This window comes from Terrapene carolina, unplaced genomic scaffold (assembly GCF_002925995.2).
Source record: "Terrapene carolina triunguis isolate 2854851 unplaced genomic scaffold, T_m_triunguis-2.0 Scaffold53, whole genome shotgun sequence".
Classification (NCBI taxonomy): domain Eukaryota; kingdom Metazoa; phylum Chordata; order Testudines; family Emydidae; genus Terrapene; species Terrapene triunguis.
This window is the reverse complement of record NW_020664404.1, coordinates 11,357,621-11,385,212: the sequence shown is the minus strand read 5'-3', so window position 1 is coordinate 11,385,212 and position 27,592 is coordinate 11,357,621. Positions and strand designations below refer to the sequence as shown.

Sequence of the window (27,592 nt, the reverse complement as noted above, 5' to 3'; positions counted from 1 at the left end):
TTCCAGCTCAGCAGTCTCTCGTTGGAGTCTGTTTTTGAAGTTTTTCTGTTGTAAGATAGCCACCCGCAGGTCTGTCATAGAATGACCAGACAGGTTAAAGTGTTCTCCCACTGGTTTTTGAGTATTATGATTCCTGATGTCAGATTTGTGTCCATTAATTCTTTTGCGTAGAGACTGTCCGGTTTGGCCAATGTACACGGCAGAGGGGCATTGCTGGCACATGATGGCATATATCACATTGGTAGATGTGCAGGTGAACGAGCCCCTGATGGTATGGCTGATGTGATTAGGCCCTATGATGGTGTCACTTGAATAGATATGTGGACAGAGTTGGCATCGGGCTTTGTTACAAGGATAGGTTCCTGGGTTAGTGTTTTTGTTCAGTGATGTGTGGTTGCTGGTGAGTATTTGCTTTAGGTTGGGGGGTTGTCTGTAAGCGAGGACAGGTCTGTCTCCCAAGATCTGTGAGAGTAAAGGATCATCTTTCAGGATAGGTTGTAGATCTCTGATGATGCGCTGGAGAGGTTTTAGTTGGGGGCTGAAGGTGACAGCTAGTGGTGTTCTGTTATTTTCTTTGTTGGCCCTGTCTTGTAGGAGGTGACTTCTGGGTACTCCTCTGGCTCTGTCAATCTGTTTTTTCACTTCAGCAGGTGGGTATTGTAGTTTTAAGAATGTTTGATAGAGATCTTGTAGGTGCTTGTCTCTATCTGAGGGATTGGAGCAAATGCGGTTATATCTTAGAGCTTGGCTGTAGACAATGGATCGTGTGGTGTGTCCTGGATGGAAGCTGGAGGCATGTAGGTAAGTGTAGCGGTCAGTAGGTTTCCGGTACAGGGTGGTATTTATGTGACCATCGCTTATTAGCACAGTAGTGTCCAGGAAATGGACCGCTTGTGTGGATTGATCTAGGCTGAGGTTGATGGTGGGATGGAAATTATTGACATCATGGTGGAATTCCTCAAGGGCTTCTTTTCCATGGGTCCAGATGATGAAGATGTCATCAATGTAGCGCAAGTAGAGTAGGGGTGTTAGGGGACGAGAGCTAAGGAAGCGTTGTTCTAAGTCAGCCATAAAAATGTTGGCATACTGTGGGGCCATGCGGGTACCCATAGCAGTGCCAGAAATTATGCTAACCCAGGGCTCAGACCCAGTATCTCAGGACCCTGCGGGGGCAGAGGGTTTCAAGCTCTATTGGATTGCAGTATAGAAGCAGCCCTACTGGACTCGTACTCTGGGAGTTGGCCAAAAGCATCCCGTAATCCCAACTTTCTTTGTTCATGGTGCAGCGTGCACCCAACTTGACTGTCCAGAGGACAAAGGGCTAGAGTGGTCACATTTTGGGAGGGTGCTAGAAAGTCTGGGTTATGGGCAGTTGGACTTGGGCCTGAGTAATGCAGTGTAGATGCTGGAGCTCCAGGTTGGGACCCAGGCTGTAAAAATTCCTAACCTAGGGTCACAAATGAGTTAGCAGATGCCGGGCATGAGAGTCTACACTCAAATTCCACTAACTCTGGTCTTACATTGCAATGTGGACATGGTCCCCCACCTGGCTTTCAAGCAGAATCCCCCAATCCTCTTTCTGCTTCCAGTTAGAGTACCTCATTCTTCTGTTCCCTTTGAGATGTGACACCTACCTAAACCTGCTGCCTCCATTTAAACCCCTCCCAGTTAGTATTAGGGTGGTATCTAGCTTGAGTCTTTTTTTAACAGCTATTTTATGAAAATGTTAATAAGAAATTACTACTTCTTTTGCTCCATTGTTTGACTCCTCTGTCTGCTATTGTACTGTGCAGCTCAGATATTGACCTCTTGAGTGTTAGCCACTTTAATTGGCCCCGATACTTTAGTATACTAAGTAGTGGAAATTTTTCACCTTTGCCATGATAGGCATTGGAAGCCATATTTTAAAAAGTGCTCATCTTCCAGAGTGTAGGGGGCGGGATCTCCTGGAGCACAGTGAGGGCTCCCCGGTTCTCTTGAAAATCTGGCCATGTATGTTGGTGCTTGAATGGGACCTGTTGGGTGCTCTTTTGAATATCTGGCTCTGGTGGATTAAATATGGGCTAATGAGCTGTGTGCATGCACGGAGGGGATGTGGCATGTAACTAATGAGACTGCCACCCGAGTTCTTTGTTCAGCAAAGCCCATCATTCTATTGAGGAATAACCTGACAGCAACCTCCACTTGCAGTATAATTTCTAAGTGGCTGTTCATTAAACCACAATACAATGGACTTCTTACAATATTAGACATTACCTCCATGTAAACATAATTAATCATGATTAATACGACAATGAATATCAAAGGCATTTACGATGATGGCTCCATTTATTATAAAGTGTGGCCATTACATTATATGGCATATGATAGCATGGTTGATAATAACTTAAATGCATGTAATAAAATATTTGAAGAATATGTCTTGATTTATAACAGCTTGTCCTAGCATCCTCTGTTAAGTATGCATTAATGATGCATTTTATAATGGCTTACTTAAGCATTGCTGCATCCAGCTATTCATAAATGTGCTGTGCTTATCTATTAAATTAATGACATTTAATTTTACAGGTTAATGAAAACATTGGAGATCCTTTGGTACAATAGTCCTGGAGAAAAGCTTGGTTCTATTAACTTGCTGATAAACAGAGCTGCTGCTCTATGGTGCAGATCCCAGGATAGTAAGGGTCTGGTGGGATGCAGCACTGGTTCTGTATTAAAGATATGGAAATCAGCAATAACAAAACAGTACCTCACTGTCTACTCCAATGTCTCAAGTAAGAGGAAAAGGGTGAGATTTCCTGAACTATCAGGCATGATAAAAGACTTTCCATCACAAAGCAGACACATAAAACTGTACCTGACCCTGAGAGAAAGGAAAGAAGTTGTATTGCACTGTGTGGCAACCAGTCTCCAAATCAGTATTGGACAGCACTGGCAAATTGACCCGGGGATTCAAACACTGTGTAGCCCTGTCCTGAGTTGGTTTTACGTTCCTCTGACCGATAACTGAAGGGATCTGTCCCTTCTTTTTACACTTTGCCTATGCTCATATAGCTTGTTGTGCCAATAAAATCTTATCAAATCCTGCAGCAGGCACAGCAGTGAGTTAGTGTCCTAACAGCACAGATACATGGCAATGCTAACAGCTAGGAGAAATATGATGAGAATTTGTGGGAAGAAGAAGTTTGCTTATCACAATGATACAGATTTAGTGTGTAATAGAAAGGGCTATTTCTATAATGGTACTACAATGTGCATCACAGTCACCCAAGGCTTTCTTACCAGGGGGTTGTGTGTATTGGAAGGGTTTACTGTTTGCTACGGGTTTATTATGGGCTAGATTCTGCCACCCTGACATGACGCAGTATTGTGCCTTTGAAAACAATAGGGGACTATTAAACTTGAGGGAAACAGGACTGGACCTTATATTTGCTCGGAGGATATTTATATGTTCTCTGAATTGGGATAAATGATTAATATTCACAAAATAAGTTATCTGTGTAATGGGTGACAATTTCATAAATGAAAAGGTGTGTGCGTGCAACAGAGGGGAAAGAATTAATTGTTTTGGCTCCAGCAGTACAGAATTTAAGGTGCAACCACTAACTGCTCAGGCAGTAGAGGAGCAAGTTGAACCACCAGAAGGAATCTTCAATATACACACAGGCAGATATTGCATATTCCAGCTAGTGTAAGACTGACAACAGTGCATGTGTTTGTACTAGTCACAGATTAGGGCACCTTCATGCTAGGCACTGTACAATCAGATCCTGGTCCATGACACAGATTCGTAGGTGCTATGGGAATATAAATAATACGAGCAAGTTCATCACACGATGTCTTCAATTATGCATTCATGTTATGACAGAACCCACTTACTGTGGATCTTTTGAGACAGGTATATCTCCATATACAATTTGAATTTGTTCCTATCACATAGAACTGGAAGGGACATCGATTCCAGCCCCTTGCCTTCACTAACAGGACCAAGTACTGATTTTGCCCCAGATCCTTAAGTGGCCCCCCTCAAGGATTGAACTCACAACCCTGCGTTTAGCAGGCCAATGCTCAGACCACTGAGCTATCCCTATTATGTTGTGTGAACTTCAATTCTAGTCATAGTCATGTAAACAGCATGTATATGAGGGGAAAAATGACTTCTTCATAAGAAGACCCCCACTGTACTCCATTATCCTGTCTAAACTCTAACAGATTGTCTGAGGCTCACTGTAAAACCACAAAAGCATTAGATTACTTTACGAGTGGCACATTAATTTTGGGAGATAAAGAAAGATGTTCCAATATGCGAGCTCTAAGATGTCAATAAAAGACTCTTTATTCATAAATAACTGATATGCAGTAATTTAGGTCTGTACATTTATCTCAAAAGGCTATAGCCATACAATTTTTGCAAACTCTACATAAAACATCCAAACTGTCCATTATTTTGTTTTTTTTCAATACAATATAGCACAGCTGTTTGGCATTACCAAATATATATATATATGTATATATATATTTATATTTATGTACACTGATTGAAAAAAGAAGCCAGTGCAGCCTTTTCCAAGGAGTCTTTCCCAAGTATTGACTGTACAACATTCAGAATTTATATTGATAGTACAAGGCACAGAAAGTGTGGTATGAAGCCAAGGCCATGCGTTTGTTTGTGGATCTTCTGGCTCATTGCCTTACTCCTTCAGTTTCATATTAAAGAAAGCATTCAAACTTGGGCTCTTTTTTTCAGTACCAAACACACTTGAAAAGGTGGGAGTAGAGAAAGAGGGAGGAGACAGAACCAGTTGCTAATTTTCAGACCCTGTTCAATGCAGAAACGAAGGGAGTAAGTGAGGAGTACCTTTAGAATAGGGCTGGTTGAAATTTTTTGAATTTTGATATCTTCATCAAAACTTTAGTAAAATATTTAGTTACATTTTCATGAAATTCCTCTTTCCCCTCTCAACTCCTTTTTTGTTAGCAAAAGGGCTGGTCAAAGATTTGGAATTTTTTGATAAAATTTCATTGTTCAAAGTGGACAGAAGGGAGGGGTGATTTCATGGACATTTTTGCAAATTCCTCCCATAACACTCATTTTTCAACTTGCTCTACTTTGCACAATACTTCTGATTTAAGTCCAGATATGTCTGAGCGATATCCAATTTTGGGGATGTAAAGTTTATTAAATGTGTATATTTCACACTTCTGTATTTAGATGTAAACTGAGATGAATTTAACTCTCAGCAGTTTTTTGCCTTCTCTATCTCACAAGTGACAAATCCCATGAGATCAGCCTTTCCCATCCCAAAATATCTTCTAGGAGCATGCCATCTCCCCAATGTGGAATCCATGTAATTTGGGACAGAGTTAAATTCATCTTCCAGACAAGAACTGGGGTTAGTGATGCAGCAAAGAATTTCACTGTAAGATTTAGTAACACCTGCTTTTGTTTTGATTTGTTTTTTTGAAAGTGGAATAAGTGTGTGTATGTGCAGGGAGGGGGGGAAGAATAAATCTTGGATGATTTTTTTCAAATTGCGAAATTTAAACAAATTAAAAAAAATGAAATTTTAGCTGTACAGATGGTTGAAGAAATTTTCAAGAACTTCACCAATGGTACACTGAACTTCCAAACTTTAATGGGTGGAAATAAGGAAATTTTTTTTAAAAAAAATCAGTTTTCAGTGAAGGTGAGAATTTGTCAGAATAGGTTTTTCTTCTTTGGGGCAGATTTATTTGCATCTGCATCCAAACCCCCTCCAAATCAAAAACCTAACACCAGCCTTGGTGCACAGCCCCCTAAACTTCAGTTTGTGCTGTACATTTCCCTTTGGGATCAGGTGGTGGGATATATATACACAGACGCACACTCCCCAGGCAATGTGGGTTGACATCTTACTGTATCTGCAAATGACATTCCAAATCAGGGTAATCACACCAGAAGGCAGACGAACTAAGTAGCTGCTAACAAAACCACAGTTCTACACTAGGGGTGTGTATAGTCTTGTTTGATTACGGTACACTACATAACAATTCGGGGGTGGTTTTCTAACCCACCCTAGCTATCCCTTAGCTAAATTTTCACAAGTGACTTTAGCTCTAGTTATCCTGTGACAGCAAGGCATTGAGGCTGCTAACCCTCAGATCCTGGCTCCCACAGACTCCCTTGTAAAGCACAAACCAGCTATTCAATACAACTGAACAGCTTATTTAAAAGCAGCTTTTGCAATAGCTTGAAAAGAACAATACAACCCTACCAACCCCCTACACACAAGAAACACAATCAGAATCTGTAGTATTTACCTCTAATACAAAAAATATGCTGTCAAATGTCTAGAATTTATTTTAAAGAACGGTAAATATGGAGACCACGTTTTTTTTCCTTTCCATTGTGACTCTTGACTATAACATCAGCTATGCTATGATTAATAATATCAAAGGACTCTTGGAGAGTTTGCCATAATCTTAAAAGTAGCATTTTTTTCCTCTTGTTGGAAAGTAGATGTCACTCCTGTTCATATCAGTTTGGATAAGGTGAGAGTAGAGCTGGATTGTATATTCAGGAATTTATTTTTTAATAGTTCTGCAAATAAGAGGGCTGAGTCTGGTTTGCCACTACACGTATTAGAGTTGTTATACACCAACCGGGTTAGGATTACAGTATTTGTTGGGGAATCCCTAAAGATTTCACAAATTTTAGCATGATATATGAATATCCATCCAAAAATGTGTGCATGCTCTTTATCAGGTTGCTACTTCTCTATATTGAAAAGAGTTAATTGCTCAGGGAGTGAGAAACAATGTCACATGACCAAGTCTGCCCAATTACATACCACAAATACTCCAAGTGAACAACCCGCATGGGGAAAATTTTTCAGCAAATACTAAAACAGGAAAAAAGAGCGAAAATTGTCAATGAATAATGTGATTAGCTCTACTACTGTGCAAAAAGCGGAGAGTAAATTACTTAGGGCTGTTTATATAAAGAGAAATCATTCGAATTAGTGACATAATGGACTAGAAAGACATGTTTTCAGATCTTTCATGGTGGTTGTGGACTTTGAGATGACTTCCCATTTATATTCAGCTAATTACTATTCATGCCATAACACAGCCCTTTGTTTCTGCATGGGGAGCACAAACCGAAAAGAAAATTGTCAAATTGGCAGCAAAAGCTCACAACTTCTCTCCCCCCCCCCCCCAATGTTTCAACTCCATTTTATATCAAGGCTATACTTTGGCAGTGGGAAAGCATTATTTGGAATTAAACAATTACTATGTATTTCAAAATGTTTCCTGTGGCATTGTCTTTCAAAGAGAAAAAGAAAGGAAGGGACTTTATTATATGATGTATAAAGCTTTTAATCCTAAGAGGGGACCTCTGCTTTAGCGATCAAGGCTTACTATCGTCTCTCAGAATCTGCTGAAAAAAAACCATGTACAGGCCACATAGAAGGATAACAGCTGTTGTCAGAGATAAAAATAGTTCCCTGCCTTTAAAGAAAACTGTGTCAATTCCTTTTCATCCCTTAGAAAAAAACGTACGTGTGTGTGGGTGTGGGTGGAGTACCCTCCTAGTTTTATGGGACTTCTTGCACTGGTAAATGAAGTTTACATTAAAATCCTTTAAGCCATAAGGAAAGGAAGGCCTTTGTAGATTTAAATGCAAACTAGTAAGACTGCAAAAGCAATGTTGTAAAAATTGTAAATTAACTTTATGATGCTGCAGTCTACTGAAGCTGTGAAGTGCACCATTTTGGTTGCATAATTGTAAATCATTTTAAAAGCACAACTATTAGTTTTAAATGAACCACAGTACTGAAAGATCTGGGAAAAAAGTGTTTAGGGGGCGGAAAACACATAAGGGCAGATACTGTACTCAAGTGGTGTAAATTAGACTGGACTTTTTCACTAGATCAGAATCTAGCTCACTAGAGAGAACTTTAAAGTGCAATACAGGACTATGTCTCCATTTTTTGCTCCCCATAGTTAATTCTTCTTCTCAGAGAGGCCTGAATTTGGGACTCCTGGGTTCTAATCCTGGCTCAGACACTGACTTGTGTCCTTGGTCAAGTCATGAATGGCTAGATTTTAAATTCTGGACCCTTTATTTAGATGCCAAGATTGGTGCTAAGCCTTTTTGAAAAAGTGCTCAGCACCGGAAACTCCCATTGGTCTCAACACATGCTATTTAGATGGTATTTGTGTATGAATTATATAGATGATGGTTCTTGTCAGAGGTTTGTTTGTTTTTATGGCAAGACTATATAGGACACATTGTAGTACAGTATTCCTATAGAACCAACTGCTTTATGCTACAGAAAATAGGAGGCTAACATGCACTATTTATGCTATGTAAGTAAACATGCTGTTAATGAGAGCTGCTGGGTACTTCATTTATGTATCCAAATGGGAGCTGAGCTTTATTATTTTAAAAATCTGCTCCTTAACTTCAGTTTCTCTATCTCTAAAATGGGGCTAATACATACAAGAAGGGAGGAAACTTGAGGAAATTAGCATATGTCAGTAAAGCACTTAACACTTTTCATCTTTAAAGTATTTGCTTATAGATTCCAAGGCCAGAAGGGATTATTGTGATAATGTCATCTGACCTCCTGTATAACCCAGGCTGTTGAACTTCCCCAAAATAATTTCTAGAGCAGATCTTTCAGAAAAATCCAATCTTCATTTTAAATATTGTTCCACTGGTTAATTACTTACTGTTTAAAAACAAAAACCTATGCCTCATTTCCAGTCTGAATGTGTCTAGCTTCAACTTACTCCCATTGGATTGTGTTGTATCTCTCTCTGCCAGATTGAAGAGCCCATTATTAAATATTTGTTCCCCATGTAGGTACATATAGATTGTAATGAAGTCACCTCTTAGACATGATTTCTAATCCCTCAATCTACTTAACTTTCTCTTTATTAAGCTAATAGTGATGGCTCAGAGAAGAGCCATGAGAATGATTGGGATAGTGTATCTAGTTCTGGTGCCCACAATTCAAGAAAGATGTTGATAGACCCAAGGAGCTCAAAGTGTTTTTACCTCTGTATTTGGCAGTGGTGCAATAACTTCTCTACTCCTCTTGAAATTCCCCTGTTTATGTATCCAAGGATTACATTTGCTCTCTTGGCTACGGTGTCACCCTGGGAGCTCATATTCATCTGATTATTCATCATCATCCTCCCCTATTTAAGAAAACTATCTGGTAAAATTAACACAAATGATCACAAAGAGTGAATCACAGTAAGGTATCAGAAAGTATGTCTTCACTGCAGGGTTATCCGGGGTGATTTGCACCCACATCTGAGCAACTGCGTTTAGCCTAGTACAGGTAAGAGCAGCCACACTGCAGCAGCAGTGAGGGGACAGTAAATAGTGTGTTACTTTTGCAAACACCTGTGCTTCTTGCTATGACTCCTGGGGACATATCCCTTGGTGCTGCGGTGGGCTGAGCTGCTTGGATTTTTTCCCCCCTAGTGAATTGTGGAGGAACTTGTCTAACCTGGGCATGTGATAGAATTGTGGGAAGGCACTGGAGGACTCTCAGCACTCTAAGAAGTTAGCCTGAGTCCTTAATGCAAAGTGGGTTACTAGCTCAAGCAAAATCGGCACCCAAGGTCTAGTCTGTACCCCTAGCTAGGCCAGCTAGCTCGTGTTTAAAGCACCACTAAACTCAAGTGTGAAATGGTTTCGTGTGTGGACACGGAGGGGAGATAGGCCAGGCTCTTGCCTGGTTGTTCTAACTCAAGACATACCTGGACTGTTTTCGGTTGTCTTCCAGTATTGCTGGGTAAACATCAAATGGTTTTAAATTTCAGTCTAGAGGAGAGGATTACTGGGACTCTTCTCTAAAACTCTTTGGTCTGGAAATGCTGAGATTTCCGGCACCTTCCTGCTTTTGCGTGATTAGGAAAAATACTGTCAGTGATGGCGTATCTATTCCTCGTAATGGACAAAACTAGGAAGTGGAGAGGGGCACAAAAATAAGTGACTATATTTTGCAAATATCAAAAGTTGTTTTTTTGGGGTGGGGTGAGGTGAGTGATTTTACCTATGGAGAAAGGGGTCAGGAGCAATCTTATTTCATCAGAAATGTCTCATCCTGCTATGACTCTGACATGCTCTGGATAGGGTCACATTGGAGGTAAGCTGGCCAGGAATCTGGTTACCACTTTAACCTCAACTCTGAGATCAGCAGTCAACTCCTTTTATTGTAATTCTAAATTAAGGTCTCATTCTGTGGCATTTCCATTTCCAGCTTGCTTGCATGTTACAAGGGCATCAGAACCACCACACATTTAGAAAAAGGTTGGTATTCTTAATTGAAAATGACTCACAAAAGACAAACAAGGAAATTTGGCAAAAATGAGCAAATAAGGTCAAAACCCAAAGGAAACAACAGAAAAACAACACTATTGAGCAACTCAGGCCAGAGCCTGAAGTCTGAGTTTTATGCATCTAAATGATTGCAAGAAACTGACTTTCAGAGCTGGTCCTCTTCAGGTGCATAATCCAAAGCCCACTGAAATCAATGGTGGTAAGACAATCTTTGACTTAAATGGTTGTTAGATCAGGCTGTAGATTTTGGTTTACAACCCAGCTCCCGTTAGTATGAAGATCTTCTCCAGAAGCTCTTTTGAACATCTCAAACAGTGCACGTTCTCTGACTCCTAGTAAGGGACCAACTTTTGCTAAACAGACTTCACAGGGCATTCAGTAACCTTATCCACATGATGAATATCAGTAAGCAGGGTTCAGCTGCTCTGAGTGGCATTTCTTTTAGAAACAGCTACAGTTCTATACAGTAAACACTAATTTTTTCTGAGAAAAGCGTTACACTCCAGATTCCCTGGAGCAGCTCCCTCTACCCCCTATATGCTTAGTGATTTTCAAATAGGTCTGATGCACACAAAGGAAACACATTCAGAACTTTTGGAATGACAAATACATTACTGCATATAGAGAGAGACCTTAGGAATCTTTAGTTTGATGATTGCTTTTTCAAATTAGCTTGGGTTAGTTACCAAAATAAACTTGTGTATGGGTAGAAGTTGAGAGAAAAGTTAAGTGCTGGAAATTTACCTTAGTACATTTTCAAGAAAACTGCAGTATATTTTAACTACTTTTCTTTTCTCTTGGTGTCATGGCCAAAACTTTTTATCCCTGACTTCTGGAATTTTGTGTCTAGTAACTTCAGTTCCTCTTCTGTATTAGACAAAAGGAGAGAGCCATGTGCTATGACAACAGTGATAAGTTTGCTACTTTTTTGAGGAATAGGCTGGAATTTTGTTAATCTTAAATGTGCTTAAGAGCCATCACTGCTTCCCATTGCCAAAAGGAAGGTACTCTTCAAAAACCACCACCACCACAAACCTCTCACAATATGTTGCTTGACATGAAATGCAAGAAATATTTCAGGCCCATGTTTCTCAGTGGGGTTGTCTAAATATTTATTCTAGACTGGTGAGCAGGTGAAGCAAGGAAGGTTTATATTGAAGGTCAGTGAAAATGAACAGCTACTTGCTAAGTCACTGCTTGGAAGGGGATTGTTAATTGTACAACCACAGCTGCAATTTTATTTGAAGAAATAGCTTCAGATAATCATTAGGGTGTATGTTCTGTAAACTACTTTTTGGTTTGTCAGGCTGCTCCCAGCCCTGTCTGTAAAATCTGCAAGAGAAAATTAAAAATATATATATTTAATTCTCTTGCATCTTCTTGAAACTGTTATAATAAAATGGGCTCCAATGACTGATGCTCCTGAACTATACAGACTTGTGCCCACACGACAAATACTGATGATCAGTTTGCCATAATTGGCCCTTGGGCTGATTTAAAACAGATTTCATGGACAGAAATACTGTTTAGATCTTGTTCTGCACCATGTCCATTAGAACACACATGCGAGAGACAGCATTTTTGGTTTGTTTTAAAAATAAGCTACAAGAAGTTAAAGATGGGGAGGAGGGAGGGAGAGAATGGTGGAAAGCCAGAGAACGTTCCCTATCTCAACTGTTTTGTTGTTGGCGTCAACATCACTAAACCAGATGAAACTCTGCTGAGCTCAGATTTTAAGACTGTGAAACTCTGCCACAGAGCACAAAACCTTTAGGATGAAAGTGGGCCAATGTCTGGATGTGCCCTTGGATTTATTGTTTCTGATTGATAGAAACCAAGCCAAACATTGCAATTTTGATTTTGGCCTGGTTTCAGGTGGAAATAGTTACTGCCTTGATAGTCCTGAAATTAGGAGCAATGCAAAAAAAGTACAAAGCCGAAAAAGTCAAATTTGCTAAAACAGGTGTGGCTATTCCCAGTACTGCAGTTGGTTGTTATGTGAAGTTGTTCCAAGTTTTATGCAGTGAAAAGCAGCACTTTTATAAGAGTTTGGGGGACTTTTTGCTATTAGAAGGGCCAGGAAAATTCTGCAGCAAATGTGTACGTTAATTACATGATCAAATTTTGAAGTGGATTGGCTGGTTGAGATTGGTTACATAAATGAAACAGTATAGGTTCCAATTCCCTGGATCTGATTTTCTGTAGCCCTGCAATACATGGAGTTCACTTACACCAGTATAAAGTGAATGCACAGTGCTACCAAATCAGCATGGTAGTATTTTGTACCTTCTTAATTGTAAATCGACAAGGTGCAAGGCAATGGAGAATCAAGCCATGTGATCGAATCTTGAAACCCAGAGAGTCTAGTGGCTCTAAATATTCAATAATTTGTTGATCATAGAGCATCGTCACTGCCTTCTTTATTTTTCTCTGGGTTGCATTACTGTTTCTTAAATAATACAGTGTCACAATATCTACCATTATCTATAGCTTCCCCACCCTCTCACCCCCTGGGAATCATAGAAAAGTAGACTTTATTTTCATTACTCTCACATGAGTTTTAATTCTGGGAGGATTGTGGAGTCACAGAGATGATTGCATTTTCCTTGTTACTGTGGTGATTTACTCTGGGGTTTCTTCTGCTCCTCCAAATAAAAAACAGGTGGTAGAAATGAAGGTCTGATTCCCTGTATGCAATGTGCATAAAACCCTTATTTCCTCCCTGCTCGTAGAAATTTGCTAATGTCAAAGTCAAAGCTGGCCATCGGTTCTTGAATGGAAAAGAGATGACTAAAGTCCGTTTTGCCTGCTGTAGCTGAAGTCGGTCTCCTCAATCTGAGTTTCTGTAATATTTGAGATTTTGGAGTGTGTCCGTCCTATCTCTTCCAGGGCACAGGCTAGAGAGTCAAGGTCACCATCATGCTGATGTCGGGCTTCCCACAGGTCCAAAATGACAGCAGATGGGCTGCTTTGTGTAGCAAAATAAGAGAGATTCAAAAAAAAAAAAAAAGGAGGCAAGGTAAAACAAAAGGGTTAGACAGAAGGTCAGTTTCACATTCAGAAGTAACAGCATCAATTCCTTTCTATCATGTCTGTCTACAGATACATTTTTAGACAATGAAGTGAACTGTATGGACAGTTGAGGGACAGCTGCCAGATTCTTTAAATGCCAATTTTCTTTACAATATAGCTTTGTTTTTCTAAAACAATTTGAGACACCCTTCCCCTCTTCCCCCGCCCAGCGTCATAAATACAGGACTCGAATAAGTGGGAGAAAGTAGCAGTGCATGGAAATGCCTAACCTTCAGTTGACATGGGTTCAGTTTATCAGAGAAGGATAAATGAGGATGTGTGTGTATATTAAGAATTTGCCATGGCCACTAATGCTACATAATTTAGGCAGCAAAACAACTCTATGAGGTAGTATAGGTAAACTTTATATATGTAATATATTTGTGTGTATGCAATTGAGTGTCAAGAAATTGACTTCTTACTGATATCTGTGGTGATGAGTTATGGGTATCATTTGTTTTGCTGGGACTCTTCATTTGTATATTTTGATTTTCTTAAAAGATACATGCTCATGATTTATGGAACTTTGTTCTGCCAAGTTCCTTGCAAATAATGCTCTGCAAACTGGTTTTTAAATGCATATTATCCTAAGCCTCTGCCATGATACCTCACTTTGACACATCCACTTGTATATATGTATGTATGTCAGCACCATAGATATACGTGGATGATTGTCTGAAAAGCAAATATACATGTGCCTAATCTTTTTATATTGTGTGTGTATGTAATATACACACACGAGCAAGGAGAGGAAAGTGATTAAATCATAGAATAGAAAAGAAATGTTAAGGTTTGATAGACCTATTTATTTCTATAATGAAATGTCAAAACTGTAACTTAAATGCTTATTCCAAGTACTACTGGATCATTTCACTAGACTGCAATTTTGTATGCTGCCTTTCCCACTGGATTTTTTCTAATGCAGAATCCATTCAGCCGATGAAATCGTCACGCATCTCCCTAAAAGGCCCACATCTGTTATTACATAGCATTGAACTCCACTCAGCCACTGCGGACAACAAAGGAGCTTTGCCACCAGGAGGCGACCCTCTTAGGTAATTACCCATATATCTTTATCGCATAATTCCTGCCACAATGTTATGACTAAACCTTCCGGTATTGGAGTTTAAATCAATATTTACTGATGAAAGCCTGCTGAAAAAAAATCTAACCTGATAATGAATCAACACACACATCAGGTCATCTTTGCTCAGTTCCACCTATGCATGTGAGAAAAGCCCCTGCTGTATCCTATAGCAGCTGAGGGAAGCATTTCCCCTGCTGTGATGATTTCAATGTAAGTAACGGTACAGTTTATCCTAACGACCCAACCACTTGCAAACTAGAGTGGAGTTAAATAAAAAGTGCAGATGTGCTTTGCTAGTTTACATTCAAAGGTAATAATGGAAGAGAATTTAACTTCCTCCAAACAAAGCATAGTATAGCTGAGCAATTTATCATTTAGGCACAGCTAGAAAAAACTTTGGTGGCAAACATTTAAGCAAACACCTTCTACCTGCTGTTACTCGAGGGTAGAAAAAGAACAGACGAAACCCCCTTCTTTTCACAGGTTTTGTTGGTGTTTTTTTCCCTGCAGTGTGTACAACACTTTTAAATGGCAGAATGTTATACAGGAATAGTGAACTGTGTGTTTATATAGATAGATATATGACTCTTAATATAGAAAATCCCTATAGTGAAGTAGAATTAATGATTTCTGTGCATTGTCAGGTGTAGAGTTATATCTGGCTTGATGAGTAGTTCCAATGAAGTCAATATGCTACTTGCTGAGTAAGATGCTACTCAATGTAGGAAAGTCAGAATCTGACCTTTATCTATCTATTAGTGAAATTATTTTGTGGGGATAAAAAAAAAACTTTACCATACGAAGATTGGGGAGTGTGTGTGAGAGTGTCAGTTTCTCCTGTTCTCTTCTCCACCATACTGCTACCAGTATGTTCAGAGAAGCTCCATTTAACCCTGGATTCTGTGAGCCACTGCCTTTGAAAGATGGAAAGTCAGAATTTGCTTGTGTGTGTGAATGAGTGGCCGTACTTTGAAATTTCCAGATGATCACTGCCTGCAGACTATTGTGTGTACCTGCATTTTATACAACAACTTAATGTTAGCATCAGAGCTTTGATACACAATGTAGAGTTTGCAGCACAATCAGAAAGTTATCTGCAAGGGTATTTTTGCTAATGAGGGGAAGTAGTGTACAATGACTTTGTTCATGCTTGTTGCTATGCTGGTGTGCCATTGGTGTATTGTAGACTGGAATAATAACTATGGCTCAGGTAAATGCTGTGTTCCGTCTGCTGACAATGCTGGAAACACTCTTTCCAGTCTTTTCATTAGTAATAAAAATCATAATGATGCAAAAGAAAAAACAATGTAAAAATAAAGTGAAGCCCCCTGTATTTATTTGTTCCAAAAATATATCTGTGGCTTTGGATGCTATGTAAACAAACTGTGTCTTTGAAATGGCTAGCACACTGCAGACATCAATCTGGGATGTATTAGCAGGAGTGTTAAAAGCAAGACAAAAGAAGCAATTCTTCTGCTCTACTCTGCGCTAATTAGGCCTCAACTGGAGTATTGTGTCCAGTTCTGGGTGCCACATTTCTGGAAGGATGTGGAGTAACTGGAGAAGAGCGACAAAAATTATTAAAGGTTAAGGGAAAATTGAAAAAATTGGGTTTGTTTAGTCTGGAAAAGAAAACTGTTATAATGTCCCCCCTCAGTCTTCTCAAGTACGTAAAAGGTTGTTACAAAGAGGAGGGAGAAAAATTGTTCTTTTTAACCTCTGAGGATAGGACAAGAAGCAAAGGAGGTTTAGGTTCGACATTAGGAAAAACTTCCTCTCAGGGTGGTTAAGCACTGGAATAAATTGCCTAGGGAGGTTGTGGAATCTCCATCATTGGAGATTTTTAAGAGCAGGTTAGACAAGAACCTGTCAGGAATGGTCTAGATAATACTTAGTCCTGCCATGAGGCAGGGGACTGGACTAGATGACCTCTCAAGGTCCCTTTCAGTGCTATGATTTATTGTGCATGGACTATAAAGAAAAAAAAAATACCAGCGGCAAACTACAGTTGGATACTTTCTAACATGCTTGGAAAGACATGCCATTTCTCAGTAAGGCAGGGTCAGCTATTCCAATATGAGATCCTAACCTATGCTCAAACTGGGAGCTCAGGTGATGTCCATCCTTCGAAGGTCAAGTGGCTGGCTGACATTGTTTGAAAACAGTGAAATTTTGAATAGGAGCTTACATCTTATTCCAAACATATGTTTTGTGCAGAGATGCTGTCTATTAAAACAGTGTGTTCCATTAGCAATGCACATGCTTTCACATCCCATCTATCCCAATAATAGACACTGCTCCTAAGGGAAGATCAAAGGGGAAGTCATCCTTCTGTGAAGTGTATTAAGTCATCTCCCACCCCCTGCCAGTGCATCCTTATTTCCTCCAGCCTATTCTTCTCTGCGTTGAACACTAATTTTAAATGAGTAGAAACTACTCACTCAGTAGAAAGAATTCTGAGACTAGAATAATAATCCATGGGGCCGGATGGAAAGATTTGCTTTTTATAGCACAGAGTACCTGAGAAAAGCTATCAAATTGTCTCTAATGAACAGGAAAACATTGCAAGTACACTGTCTCCTCAAAAAGTATTGGTACCAAGGGGGAATTGAAACAATGAAAAATATTAATCTCTTCCATATTGCACTGGTCTCATTTAATGAAAGAGGGAAGAGTTGAGTTAAGAGAAGAAAACTCTTCCCTCTTTTTTTCATTTGTTTCTTCACTTAACTCTTCCCTCTTAACTCGTTTCTTTTCTTCCCTCTCAACTCTTAAGAGAAGAAAAGAGGTAATAGGTAAAAGACTTGAGAGGGAAGAGGTAAGAGAAGAAAAGACTGAAGAGTTAAGAGAAGAGGGAAGAGTTAAGTGAAGAAACAAATGAAGAAAAGAGGGAAGAGTTTTCGTCTCTTAACTCTTACCTTTCTTCTTTCTTCTCGTAAGTCTTCTTCACTTAAGTCTTACCTCGTTTCTTCTCTTACCTCTTTCTTCACTTAACTCTTCCCTCTTTTCTTCTCTTAAGTGAAGAAAAGACGGAAGAGAAGTAAGAGTAGAAATGAGGTAAGAGTTCTTCTCTTTAGTCTTTGTTTCACTTAACTTTTCCCTCTTACCTCTCTTCTTCACTTAACTGATTTCTTCTCTTCCCTCTTTCTTCTCTTAAGACTTAAGTCTTCCTTCTTTTCTTCTCTTACCTGGTTTCTTCTCTTAAGAGAAGAGAGAGGGAAGAGTAGAAAAGACTTAAGTGAAACAAAGACAAAAGAGAAGAAAACTCTTAAGTGAAAGAGGGAAGAGTTAAGTGAAGAAGAGGTAAGAGAGGGAAGAGTTAAGTCTTTTCTACTCTTAACTCCTAAGAGAAGAAAAGAGGGAAAAGTCTTCTCTTCACTTAAGAGTAGAAAGAGTTAAGTGAAGAGAAGAAAAGAGGGAAGAGTTAACTCTTTTCTTAACTTAACTCTTCCCTCTTTTCTTAACTCTTTCTTCTCAAGTATTTTCTACTCTTAACTCTTCTCTTACCTCATTTCTACTCTTAACTGTTAACTCTTACCTTTCTTATCTCAAGTGAAAAAAGAGGGAAGACTTAAGTCTTCCCTCTTTTCTCTCAAGTGAAGAAGAGGGAAGAAAAGAAAAGACTTAAGTCTTTTCAACTCTTACCTCTCTTCTTCACTTAACTGGTTTCTTCTCTTCCCTCTTTCTTCTCTTAAGAGAAGAAAGAGGGAAGAGTTAAGTGAAGAAGAGCGGTAAGAGTAGAAAAGACTTAACTCTTCCCTCTCTTAAGTCTTAAGACTTAACTCTTCCCTCTTTCTTCACTTAAGTGAGGGAAGAGAAGAAAAGGTAAGAGGGGAGAGTTAAGAGTAGAAAAGAAGAAAACTCTTAACCTCTTTTCTTCACTTACCTCTTTCCTCTCTTACCTTGTTTCTACTCTTAAGTCTTTTCTTCACTTAACTCTTACCTCTTCCCCCTTACGTTTTCTTCTCTTAAGAGGTAAGAGTAGAAACAAGGTAAGAGAGGAAAGAGGTAAGTGAAGAAAAGAGGTTAAGAGTTTTCTTCTTTTCTACTCTTAAGTGAAGAAAGAGGGAAGAGTTAAGACTTAAGAGTAGAAAAGAAGAAAACTCTTAAGTGAAGAAAGAGGGAAGAGAAAAAAAGGTAAGAGGGGAGAGTTAAGTGAAGAAAGAGGGAAGAGAAGAGTTAAGTCGTTTTTTTTCTCTTCCCTCTTAAGAGGGAAGAGGAAGAAAAGGTAAGAGGGGAGAGTTAAGAGCAGAAACGAGGTAAGAGAAGAAAACTCTTACCTCGTTTCTACTCTTAAGAGAAGAAAAGAGGGAAGAGTTTTCTTCTCTTCCCGCTTTTTTTCTCTTAACTCTTCCCTCGTTTCTCCTCTTAAGAGAAGGAAGAGGGAATAGGTAAGAGAAGAGAGAAGAAACGTTAAGAGGTAAGAGAAGAGTTAAGAGTTTTCTTCTTTTCTTCTCTTACCACTTTTCTTCACTTAAGTGAAGAAAGAGGGAAGAGTTAAGTGAAAAGTGGTAAGTTTTCTTCTCTTTAGTCTCTGTTTCATTGAATCTTTTCTTCTCTTACCTCTTACCTTCACTTAAGACTTTTCACTTAAGAGAAGAAAAGAGTTGAGAGTTAAGTTACAATACCATGTACGCTCTCTAAATCATCCCTTCCTCAGAAGAAGTGGAGCTTATTGCTTATGAGCTTTTACTGAGTACCAACTCTTGCTCTGTAACAAAGGAATATGAGGAACAACCAACAGTTAGAGCAAGGGAAACGTCTAAAATGTTAAAATAACAAAACAACACTGCACTTCCATAGTTCTTTCTCTGGTCTTTAGCTTGCAGTTGAAGTATTTTCAAAGTAAATGAAAACCAGCTCTACACTGTAAGTATTGAAAATGGGAATATGAAAGCACATTTGGAATGTAAGCTTCAACTAGATTGGGGGGAGATGCTTAGTCAGAATTACTAGCACAAGGGAGCAAAGGGATTATCCTGAACATCAGCTATACAGAGTGCTGCAAAGTTAGGCATCCAGGTGAACTGTTGGGTGGTTTAGAGCAAAAATTTAGGCTTTAGTGGAGAGTCTTTGCAGAATTTGTTTTTATAAAAAGTCAAAATTTACCAAGAGTTACCATACATTGTGTCAGACTTTATACAGTTATTTCATGTTCCTAACTACAGGGAAGGGATATTTGGGTATCTGACAGCAAATGGGAGGATAATAAGGGACTTACCCATGTGAGGAATCAGTATTTTTCTGAGCCCCCCTATTTTACAAATGAGGACTTGAGGCATAGAGAGATTATTTTCTTTGCTTCACTATATCCAAGAGCATATGTGGCAGAACTAGTAACTGATTCCTGAGTCCCACTCCAGTATCTTAACCTATAAACCATCCTGCTTCTCACTAGCCTTCTTAATTTTTGCCTTTATTAGACCACTGTAACATTGAGATGTTCTCATGAAGTTCACCCAACCAATGAAAACCAATTATTTGGACATATTTAAATATTATCCTGTACTATTTTCATGAGAAGCAGAAAGTAAGACTAACTAGTCCATTTTCATCAAGTGGAAAAAAACAAACAAGAAGCATAAATTTGATGTTCTCTCACATTTAATAATGCTGTACTATGGGTAGCACAGATGGGAAATTTTTTTAAACATACTTTTTTAACCTGACAAAAGTATCAGTTAGTATATCATACGTCCCTTAGGGTTTGACACACACTGAAAAAATTATTTGGCCTGTTCTCTCCACAGACTAATGTAATTTTTTCCTCACATTCCAATTCAAACTATCTTTATCACACAGCAATGTAGAAATCTCCCTGGCTTCTGCAATTGCCTATTTTGCTAAGACAGCATGTGTATGTATTGGAGAAGACGTTCCAGAACGTAGATAAAGAAGTCTGAACTTTCAAGTTAATACCATGCAGGATTGGCCCAAAACACACATTCTCAGGGTAAACTTCAATTGTTAATCACAAAAACAGATGTATGAACTGCAAACAGCAACCTCTCTCTCCTTCAGATAAAGTATAGTAATTCTAATTCAAATATATTTTAGACAAGCAAACAAAAAAAAAATCATAGCAGCAGATTATTCCCATTGTGTATGTCAATGTTCACCTTTCAAACTTGCCTTCCATTACCTGTTGATGCTGTTTTTCTGTGCTAACATCTGCCAGTCTTTGCCTTTAGCATTGGGTGTGTCAAATGTCGCACATATTCTCTGTCTAATGGAGTATGGGATTTTGAAGGCTTTTGGACCAGTTTGTGTAGGGAAGTTGCTGTCCTCACGTGCAAACAAAGTGATGGTTTCTCTCTCATTCTACAGACGAGATAAAAACAAAACGGGTAATAGATCAGCAGGTATCTAAGGTCCTTCTATAGTACATGAATGCTGTACAGCACCCCTTTGAGGTAGGGCACTGCTATTATCCCATTTTATAGTTAGGGAACTGAGGCACAGAAAGATTAAGTGAGTTCCCTGAAATTCACTGGAAGTCTGTGGTGTGGCTGGGACTTAAGTACAGGTCTCCCAAGTTATAGGTTAGTGTCTTAACCACTGGACCGTTCTCTTTGTCAACACTGATTAGTAATAACTTTCCTTTTAGCATTAAGACACACACAGCTATAATGCCATGTACTGTTTCTTTTCTGATTATGTCACAATGTGCCAAATTTGAAAGACTTTAGTTGAAACAGTCAAATAGAATCATAGAAATGTAGGACTTGAGTAGATGACCTATCAAGGTCCCTTCCAGTCCCACTGAGTGTTTAAACTTGTTTACAGAAAGTTTGCTGAATTACTTGCATTTCAATTTGTCCTTTATTCTCTGCTCATGAACTTAAACATTCACACACACTGGGCTGTACTGAGAACAGAGATTTTCAGACCTATAGTCCCCTCAACCTACCCATTTGTTTTAGACAACTATCTTCTCCATTTAGGTATTTATATAATCCCCGAAGTAGTTAAGATTCACTTAATTAAGAAATGAATTTAGTTTCCTGATGCAATGAAATATAACCTTTTATGAAGTACTTCTGGCTGAAAAAAAGTTCATCCAAAGAAGCAGAAATAATAGCTCATGACTGGTGACCAATAATCAAATGACTACTCACGACAAGTACTTTGGTCATAAAAGCAGTTTGCAAATAACCCATCAAATAAAATATATGTTTACCAAATTCATAAAATTGTGCTATGTTTGTGACCCATAAATTAACAGGAAAAAAGTCTAAATTGGTTGGATAATTAGTTTGTCATGACTATTTTGACCCAGGTGTGTTTATTACTCAGGCAAACACCCAAAGAGGTAATGAATGTAGAAGAAAATAAATATGAAGTGATGGTGCTGAGTTATATTTGCTTGAGTGTACTGTTTTCACTCATGTTAAACTTTTAAGAGGCAACACAGCTATGGGAGAATGAGTGGGATTCTATTCCACCTTCGGCATCATTATCCAATTTATTTTGATTGCAGGTTACCTTATCACTAGTGGTGATATTTATTGGTTTGGAGGCAGACAGAGCCCAGCTTGAACTGGAGATCCCAGGTGCAGTTTGTAGTGCTGACAACCAGGAGACATCAACTCAAAGTGCAACAGATGCAAAACCTGCATATGTAAGTCCACTGCTACAATGACCAACCCCTGCCCCCCATACACCTGCCTATCACAACATGTGCTATACCTCATCCAGTGCAGTAGTTGCCCCAATACCAATTATGTGGGTGAAATCAGACAATCACTATGCTCTTGAATGAACTTGCACAAGAAAATAAGACAGAGTGATCACTTTATGAAAAGTGTTCACTGATAAAACCATTCTATCTGACCTCATCTTCAAAGGAAACCTGCACCACACTTTCAAAAGATGAACCTGAGAACTTAAATTCATTACTGTGCTAGACACCAAAAATGATGGATTGAGCGGGTTACAGATTGTTGCAATAAGCCATAATCTCCTATGACCGCAGAGGTGTTAACAGGCCACTCTACCTTGAATAGTCTCTTACAATATAAGCTAACTATTTATGCTACACAATCTGTTCCAACTTGCATTTTCTTGTGATGCTGGGAGTTTCTTTCCCAGAACTAAAGAAGAGCTCTGCGTGGCTCAGAAGTCAGTTCAATAAAAGATATTACCTCACCCACCTTGTCTCTCTAATATCCTGGGACCGACACAACTATACTGCATACTATAAAGTAAGTATTTCCACTTATGATCTGGAAATAACAAACATGGATACAGATATAAATTTCCTCTGTTTTACAGGCTTTTCTGACTTAATTCACATTTCAACATGGTATCCTTTCCCCATCTTCATCTCTTTTCAGTTCATGAGACTTTAAGCTATACAGGGCAGGGACTGTCTGTGTGTGTAGACATCTGAATTAATAGTGCCTCATTCTGAATTGAGGCCCCACTGGATGCTACTGAAGTATAAATATTAAATTATAGTGATGTTACCAGTATCGTCATATAACATTTATGATACATCCTAAAAGGCATCCATGCAAAGTAATAGGAATGCTGTAGATACATCACCTTTTCTGATTGTTTAAATTAAATATGCAGAAGAACAGTAAATTTTCATACCCTGCACTTCTGAGATAAGCCACTGCTATCTGGTTAGCTGTGGGAATTGTGAAGCAATGAGAAGTTCAAGTATTCAGGCCCCCCCCCCCCCTTTTTTTTTTTTTTTTTTGCAGTCAAATTATTCTCCTCCTTCCATCACCTTTGGAGATAGAATGCTCTCTTCAAACAGATTCACTAATATGGCAAGTTTTCTTATTCTAACATGCACCTGGGGTTTATGGACAGCTAGTCCTCCTTAAAAAACCACAACTGCAACATTAAACTGAGGAAAAATAGATGACAGAAATCTGCAAGAAGTTATGGCAAATAGGTGGGGGACTTGAGCTGGCCATATTCTGTTTTTTTTTTTTAATAATCAACTATTATGAAATCATGAAAAGGGACAATTATATCAAACTGAATGGCCTTCATGACTGTTGGACTGAGTCATGCAGGGGGAAACAAAGACACAACAAAAATCCCCAATGGCATACAAGGGAGATATGAAAAAATCAACAGAGCTAATTGAAAACATTACTCCTATGTATTATCTGTATTACAATATCAATGCCCCATTTTGCTAGGTGCTATACAAATGCAGTGACAGACAGTCCAGTGGCCTGAAGAGCTTACAATGTAAATTGACATGACAGAAAATGCCTCCACTATCCCTATTTTATAGGTGGGAAACTGAGGGTACAAAGAGATTAAGTGACTTTCCCATGCAAGGAGTCTGTGCTTGGCAGAGCTAGGAACTGAACTCCAGTCTTTGGAGTCCCAATCCAATGCATTAACCACAAGGGCCTCATCTAATGAACACCACATTTTACACTGGTTTTTTGAAAGGGCTTCACCACATTGTAAATTTGTTGCTCTGTCACCTTTGTATTTGTAAGAAACCTCTGGGACAAAATAAGTGCCGTGTAAAGTTTGTTTTCATATCCTTGAAAGTTTCAACATTCTCTCTCTCTAATATTGATAACCTCTTCCACAATTCATATTCTTTCCCTGAAATCCAGCACCGAGATTATGTATTATACGTAACACGAGGCTTCATAGGAGAAGCCTGTGTTCTCATATTATTCAGAAGAGGTCCTTTTCCATGCTGATCACAAACAAGCTCTTATTGAACATTAAGGTAACAAATGCAAATCAAGTCACGGCATCTAAGTACTATGCTGCTGTCAGGTGTTTTAAAAAACTGTTAGTCCTAAACATGATGATCTGCTAGACGTTGGATGCCCAAAATAAAAATCCAGCACTGAATCCAGAAACTGAGTTAACATGATAAGGCCACAATCCTGCAAGGACCTCCTGCACAATCAGGATCTATCTGAGCATACCTGCCTACAGATAACCATTTTCTAGAGTTGGAGTTAAGGAGGGGGAGGAAAGGATAGCCTTGTGGCTAAAATCTGTCCATGCCTCATTGCGCTCATCTGCACAATACAATGTGCCCTACCTCTTCTCCTTTGTACTTGTGAATACCTACTTGCTTCAGGCCAGTCTGTCATTGCCGCAGTAAATTATCTTTGTATGGTATTATTACTTATGGTCCTATCTAGTCCCCCTTCCTCTGCATAATGCCTTTAGTTATGTACCTTTGCACATGCATATTGTGCCTTTTGCCCAGAAATCTCACAATGCTTTTCTCATATTAATAAAGCAGGCCCCAAAAGCATAGATGAGATACCTATTGTTATGACAATCATCGCCAGGTGGTCATGCTATGCGCAGTCTTCCAAGTCCTTCTACTTATGAGCAAATGTTCAGGTTTGGTAAGACATGCTGTGTGGTGGTGGTAGTTTGGGAATTGTGTGAGCAGCAGCAGATTTTTGCCCTTTGCCTCATGAATTGACTTTAATCAGAAAATAAGGGAAAGTTTGCTCATTAGGAATTGAGATTCTTGAATGGCAGGATTTGCCTACATGTTTTTGACCACCTCAGTTCAATGACTGGTGTGGGTGTGTAAATAAACCAAGTTACTCTTCTACTATATCCAGACTCTGCATCAATGACCTCTCCTCCACTGGGAAGCTGAGCTGAAAAGCTACAGCTCTCCAGCAGGGAAATGCTGGCTACAGCTATAAAGGCAACACTATTTTACATAAGGTAAACTGAGGCAGATTTGTGGGGTTGTCTCCAATGTTACGCAGCAACTTAGTGACAGAATAGGGAACAGAACCAGATGAAAAAGTTACCTCTAGAATAGATGTCTGGATCTGTAGGATCTGCTCATGGCCCTTGACTTGCCGAACACAGATCTTGCAGGACAGTTGTGTGGTTGCGGGAGTGTAACGCTCCAGTGAAAAGGCACAGTGCAGTGGCTGCTGGTTACTGCACCACACACGAGAGAAAGGAACTTCCTGTGAAAGAAATGCATCCCAGAGAAACAGAAAGGAGAAGGAAGAGAGAGAGAGAGAGAAGCTGTGACAACTGTAAAGCAGGAGATAAATAATAATTATATACACGATTTTGCTGGAATTGCTTTTGTAATAATGTCCCTGTGAATGTCGAGTAGCACAAAACTAATTAATGTCAATTCCAATTGAAAACTGCAACGTTAAAATTACTGCAAACTTAAATTTCACTCAGCAACATGGATGATGAGAGAGAATTTAACTTTTAACAAAATAAGAAATGTATTTCACTCAGAGGAGTTTATTTATTACCCCATCAGACTCCAGAATTCCAAATTCTTGCCCCACCGTGGGGCTCTCTAGCTTTCACAATAAGCATTACAGAATCCTTGAAACTGGAGATGGAAGAGACCCCTCCCTTAGGTCAACCACTCTTCCATGAGCCAGTGCAGGATCAATCCGTACAGCACATTTTCCAGTGCTGCCTTTAGTCCAATTTTAAATCTGAGTGATGGGACTTCAGACACTTCTCTTGAGAGACTTAAATACAGCACATTGCACCTCACAGTTAGGCTAAAATTAAAAGGAAAACAGGCTGAATGCAGGAGACATTTCCCTATCTTTTTCTTTTTGGACCATTTCATACTGCTCCTTTTCTGAATTCATACCATCTATGCACAACACAACCCTTACTGTAATGGGTCAGTATAAAACTTCAGGCATTCCTGGCTACCTTGATTTCCTATGATGATGAGGGTCTGGAAGTGCACAGGAGAGCATATGCCCAATAGGGGCAATTAGGATCCCTTTCACAACATTAAAGTTCTAAGAAAACTATTAGCCCTCTCACCTCACTCTGTAAGGCAAGGATACAGGACTCCTGTAATAACTTTCCCTCAACATTTGCAATCATCTAAACAGGGAAAGTAATTAAAATATTTTAAATTTAATGGACTTTGTTTGAAGTCACAACAAATTAGAAAGTGTGTTTGGGGGAATAAGCAACAGAGAGTCCTCTGGCACCTTTAAGACTAACAGATGTATTGGAGCATAAGCTTTCGTGGGTGAATACCCACTTTGTCAATACCTTGCGTCTGACGAAGTTGGTATTCACCCATGAAAGCTTATGCTCCAATACATCTGTTAGTCTTAAAGGTGCCACAGGACTCTCTGTTGCTTTTTACAGATCCAGATTAACACAGCTACCTCTCTGATATTTGGGGGAATAAGCATTAAATGGCTCATCTGAGCCATTATCTTAACATAAAGGAAGAGAATTGGGTTTCAAATGCACATTCAAATATTTTGCACCCGTGTTGGTTTCCCTGCTTGTGTTCTCTTTAAATTTTAGCTCCGTAAATATTGAAAGAAAGACGTGATTTGAGAAGTGTTCGGAGCTGGCCACTGAAAGAAAGAACAGAAATCAGATTTAATCTGGTCATACTTAATATTATGGTTCAATTTGTAAAGGGTTAATAAATTAATTGATGCTAAAGCATATTATAGACATAAGTGTGTTTTAAGTGGCTATACTCACATCAGTAGAAGATGTTATAGCTGACTATAAGCAACCATGTAGCTGCTGGACTCTAATCAAGTGTTTATAATTTAATCCTCATTAAATCATATATTAACCCTCTTATCAGTTAATTAGAAATTGAATGTTAACATAAAGTGTGACCTTTAATACATCATTTCAGTGGAAAACACATGAGCTCCTCTTCCTTACCTCCCTTCTCTATACCATTTCTATCCAAGGGGAACCCCTTTTTCTTGATTATCTGTATATAAGACTCGGTGCACTCACAGCAACCTATATCCCCTATGAAACTAATTATATGATGATACTTTGTACATCTACCTCCCGCTTCCATTGGAGATATCAATGCACTTTCCAAACAAAAATATCATTGCGCCTTTCTGAAGGCAGGTATGGCTGATACATATTCGAGATCATTTTACTCACCCCTGAAATGCAGCTAACTCTGCATCTTCTCAAGACTGTCAGGGTTTACACAAAATGATGCACTAAGTAATAATTAGAAGAGCTATATTTAGCTCCTGAGTCCATAGCAGTAGAAAGATACCAATGGTGATAAAGAAAACATTAAAAAAATATTAAAAATGGAGCAACTGTAATTAGATTTTTCCAGA

The 27,592-nt window shown here is 39.0% G+C and overlaps 1 protein-coding gene across 1 annotated transcript in view; it reads right to left on the bottom strand.

Moving 5' to 3' along the window:
* Nucleotides 1–13,132: 13,132 nt before the first annotated feature.
* The window catches only part of UNC5D (unc-5 netrin receptor D), a 148,301-nt gene continuing 133,841 nt past the window's right edge, over nucleotides 13,133–27,592 (bottom strand). The window contains exons 12-14 of the mRNA XM_024217705.1: nucleotides 25,280–25,444; nucleotides 20,644–20,822; nucleotides 13,133–13,337 (exon numbers count right to left, since the gene is read on the bottom strand). Coding sequence (XP_024073473.1) covers nucleotides 13,133–13,337; nucleotides 20,644–20,822; nucleotides 25,280–25,444 — 549 coding nt within the window. The remainder of the gene's footprint in view (nucleotides 13,338–20,643; nucleotides 20,823–25,279; nucleotides 25,445–27,592) is intronic.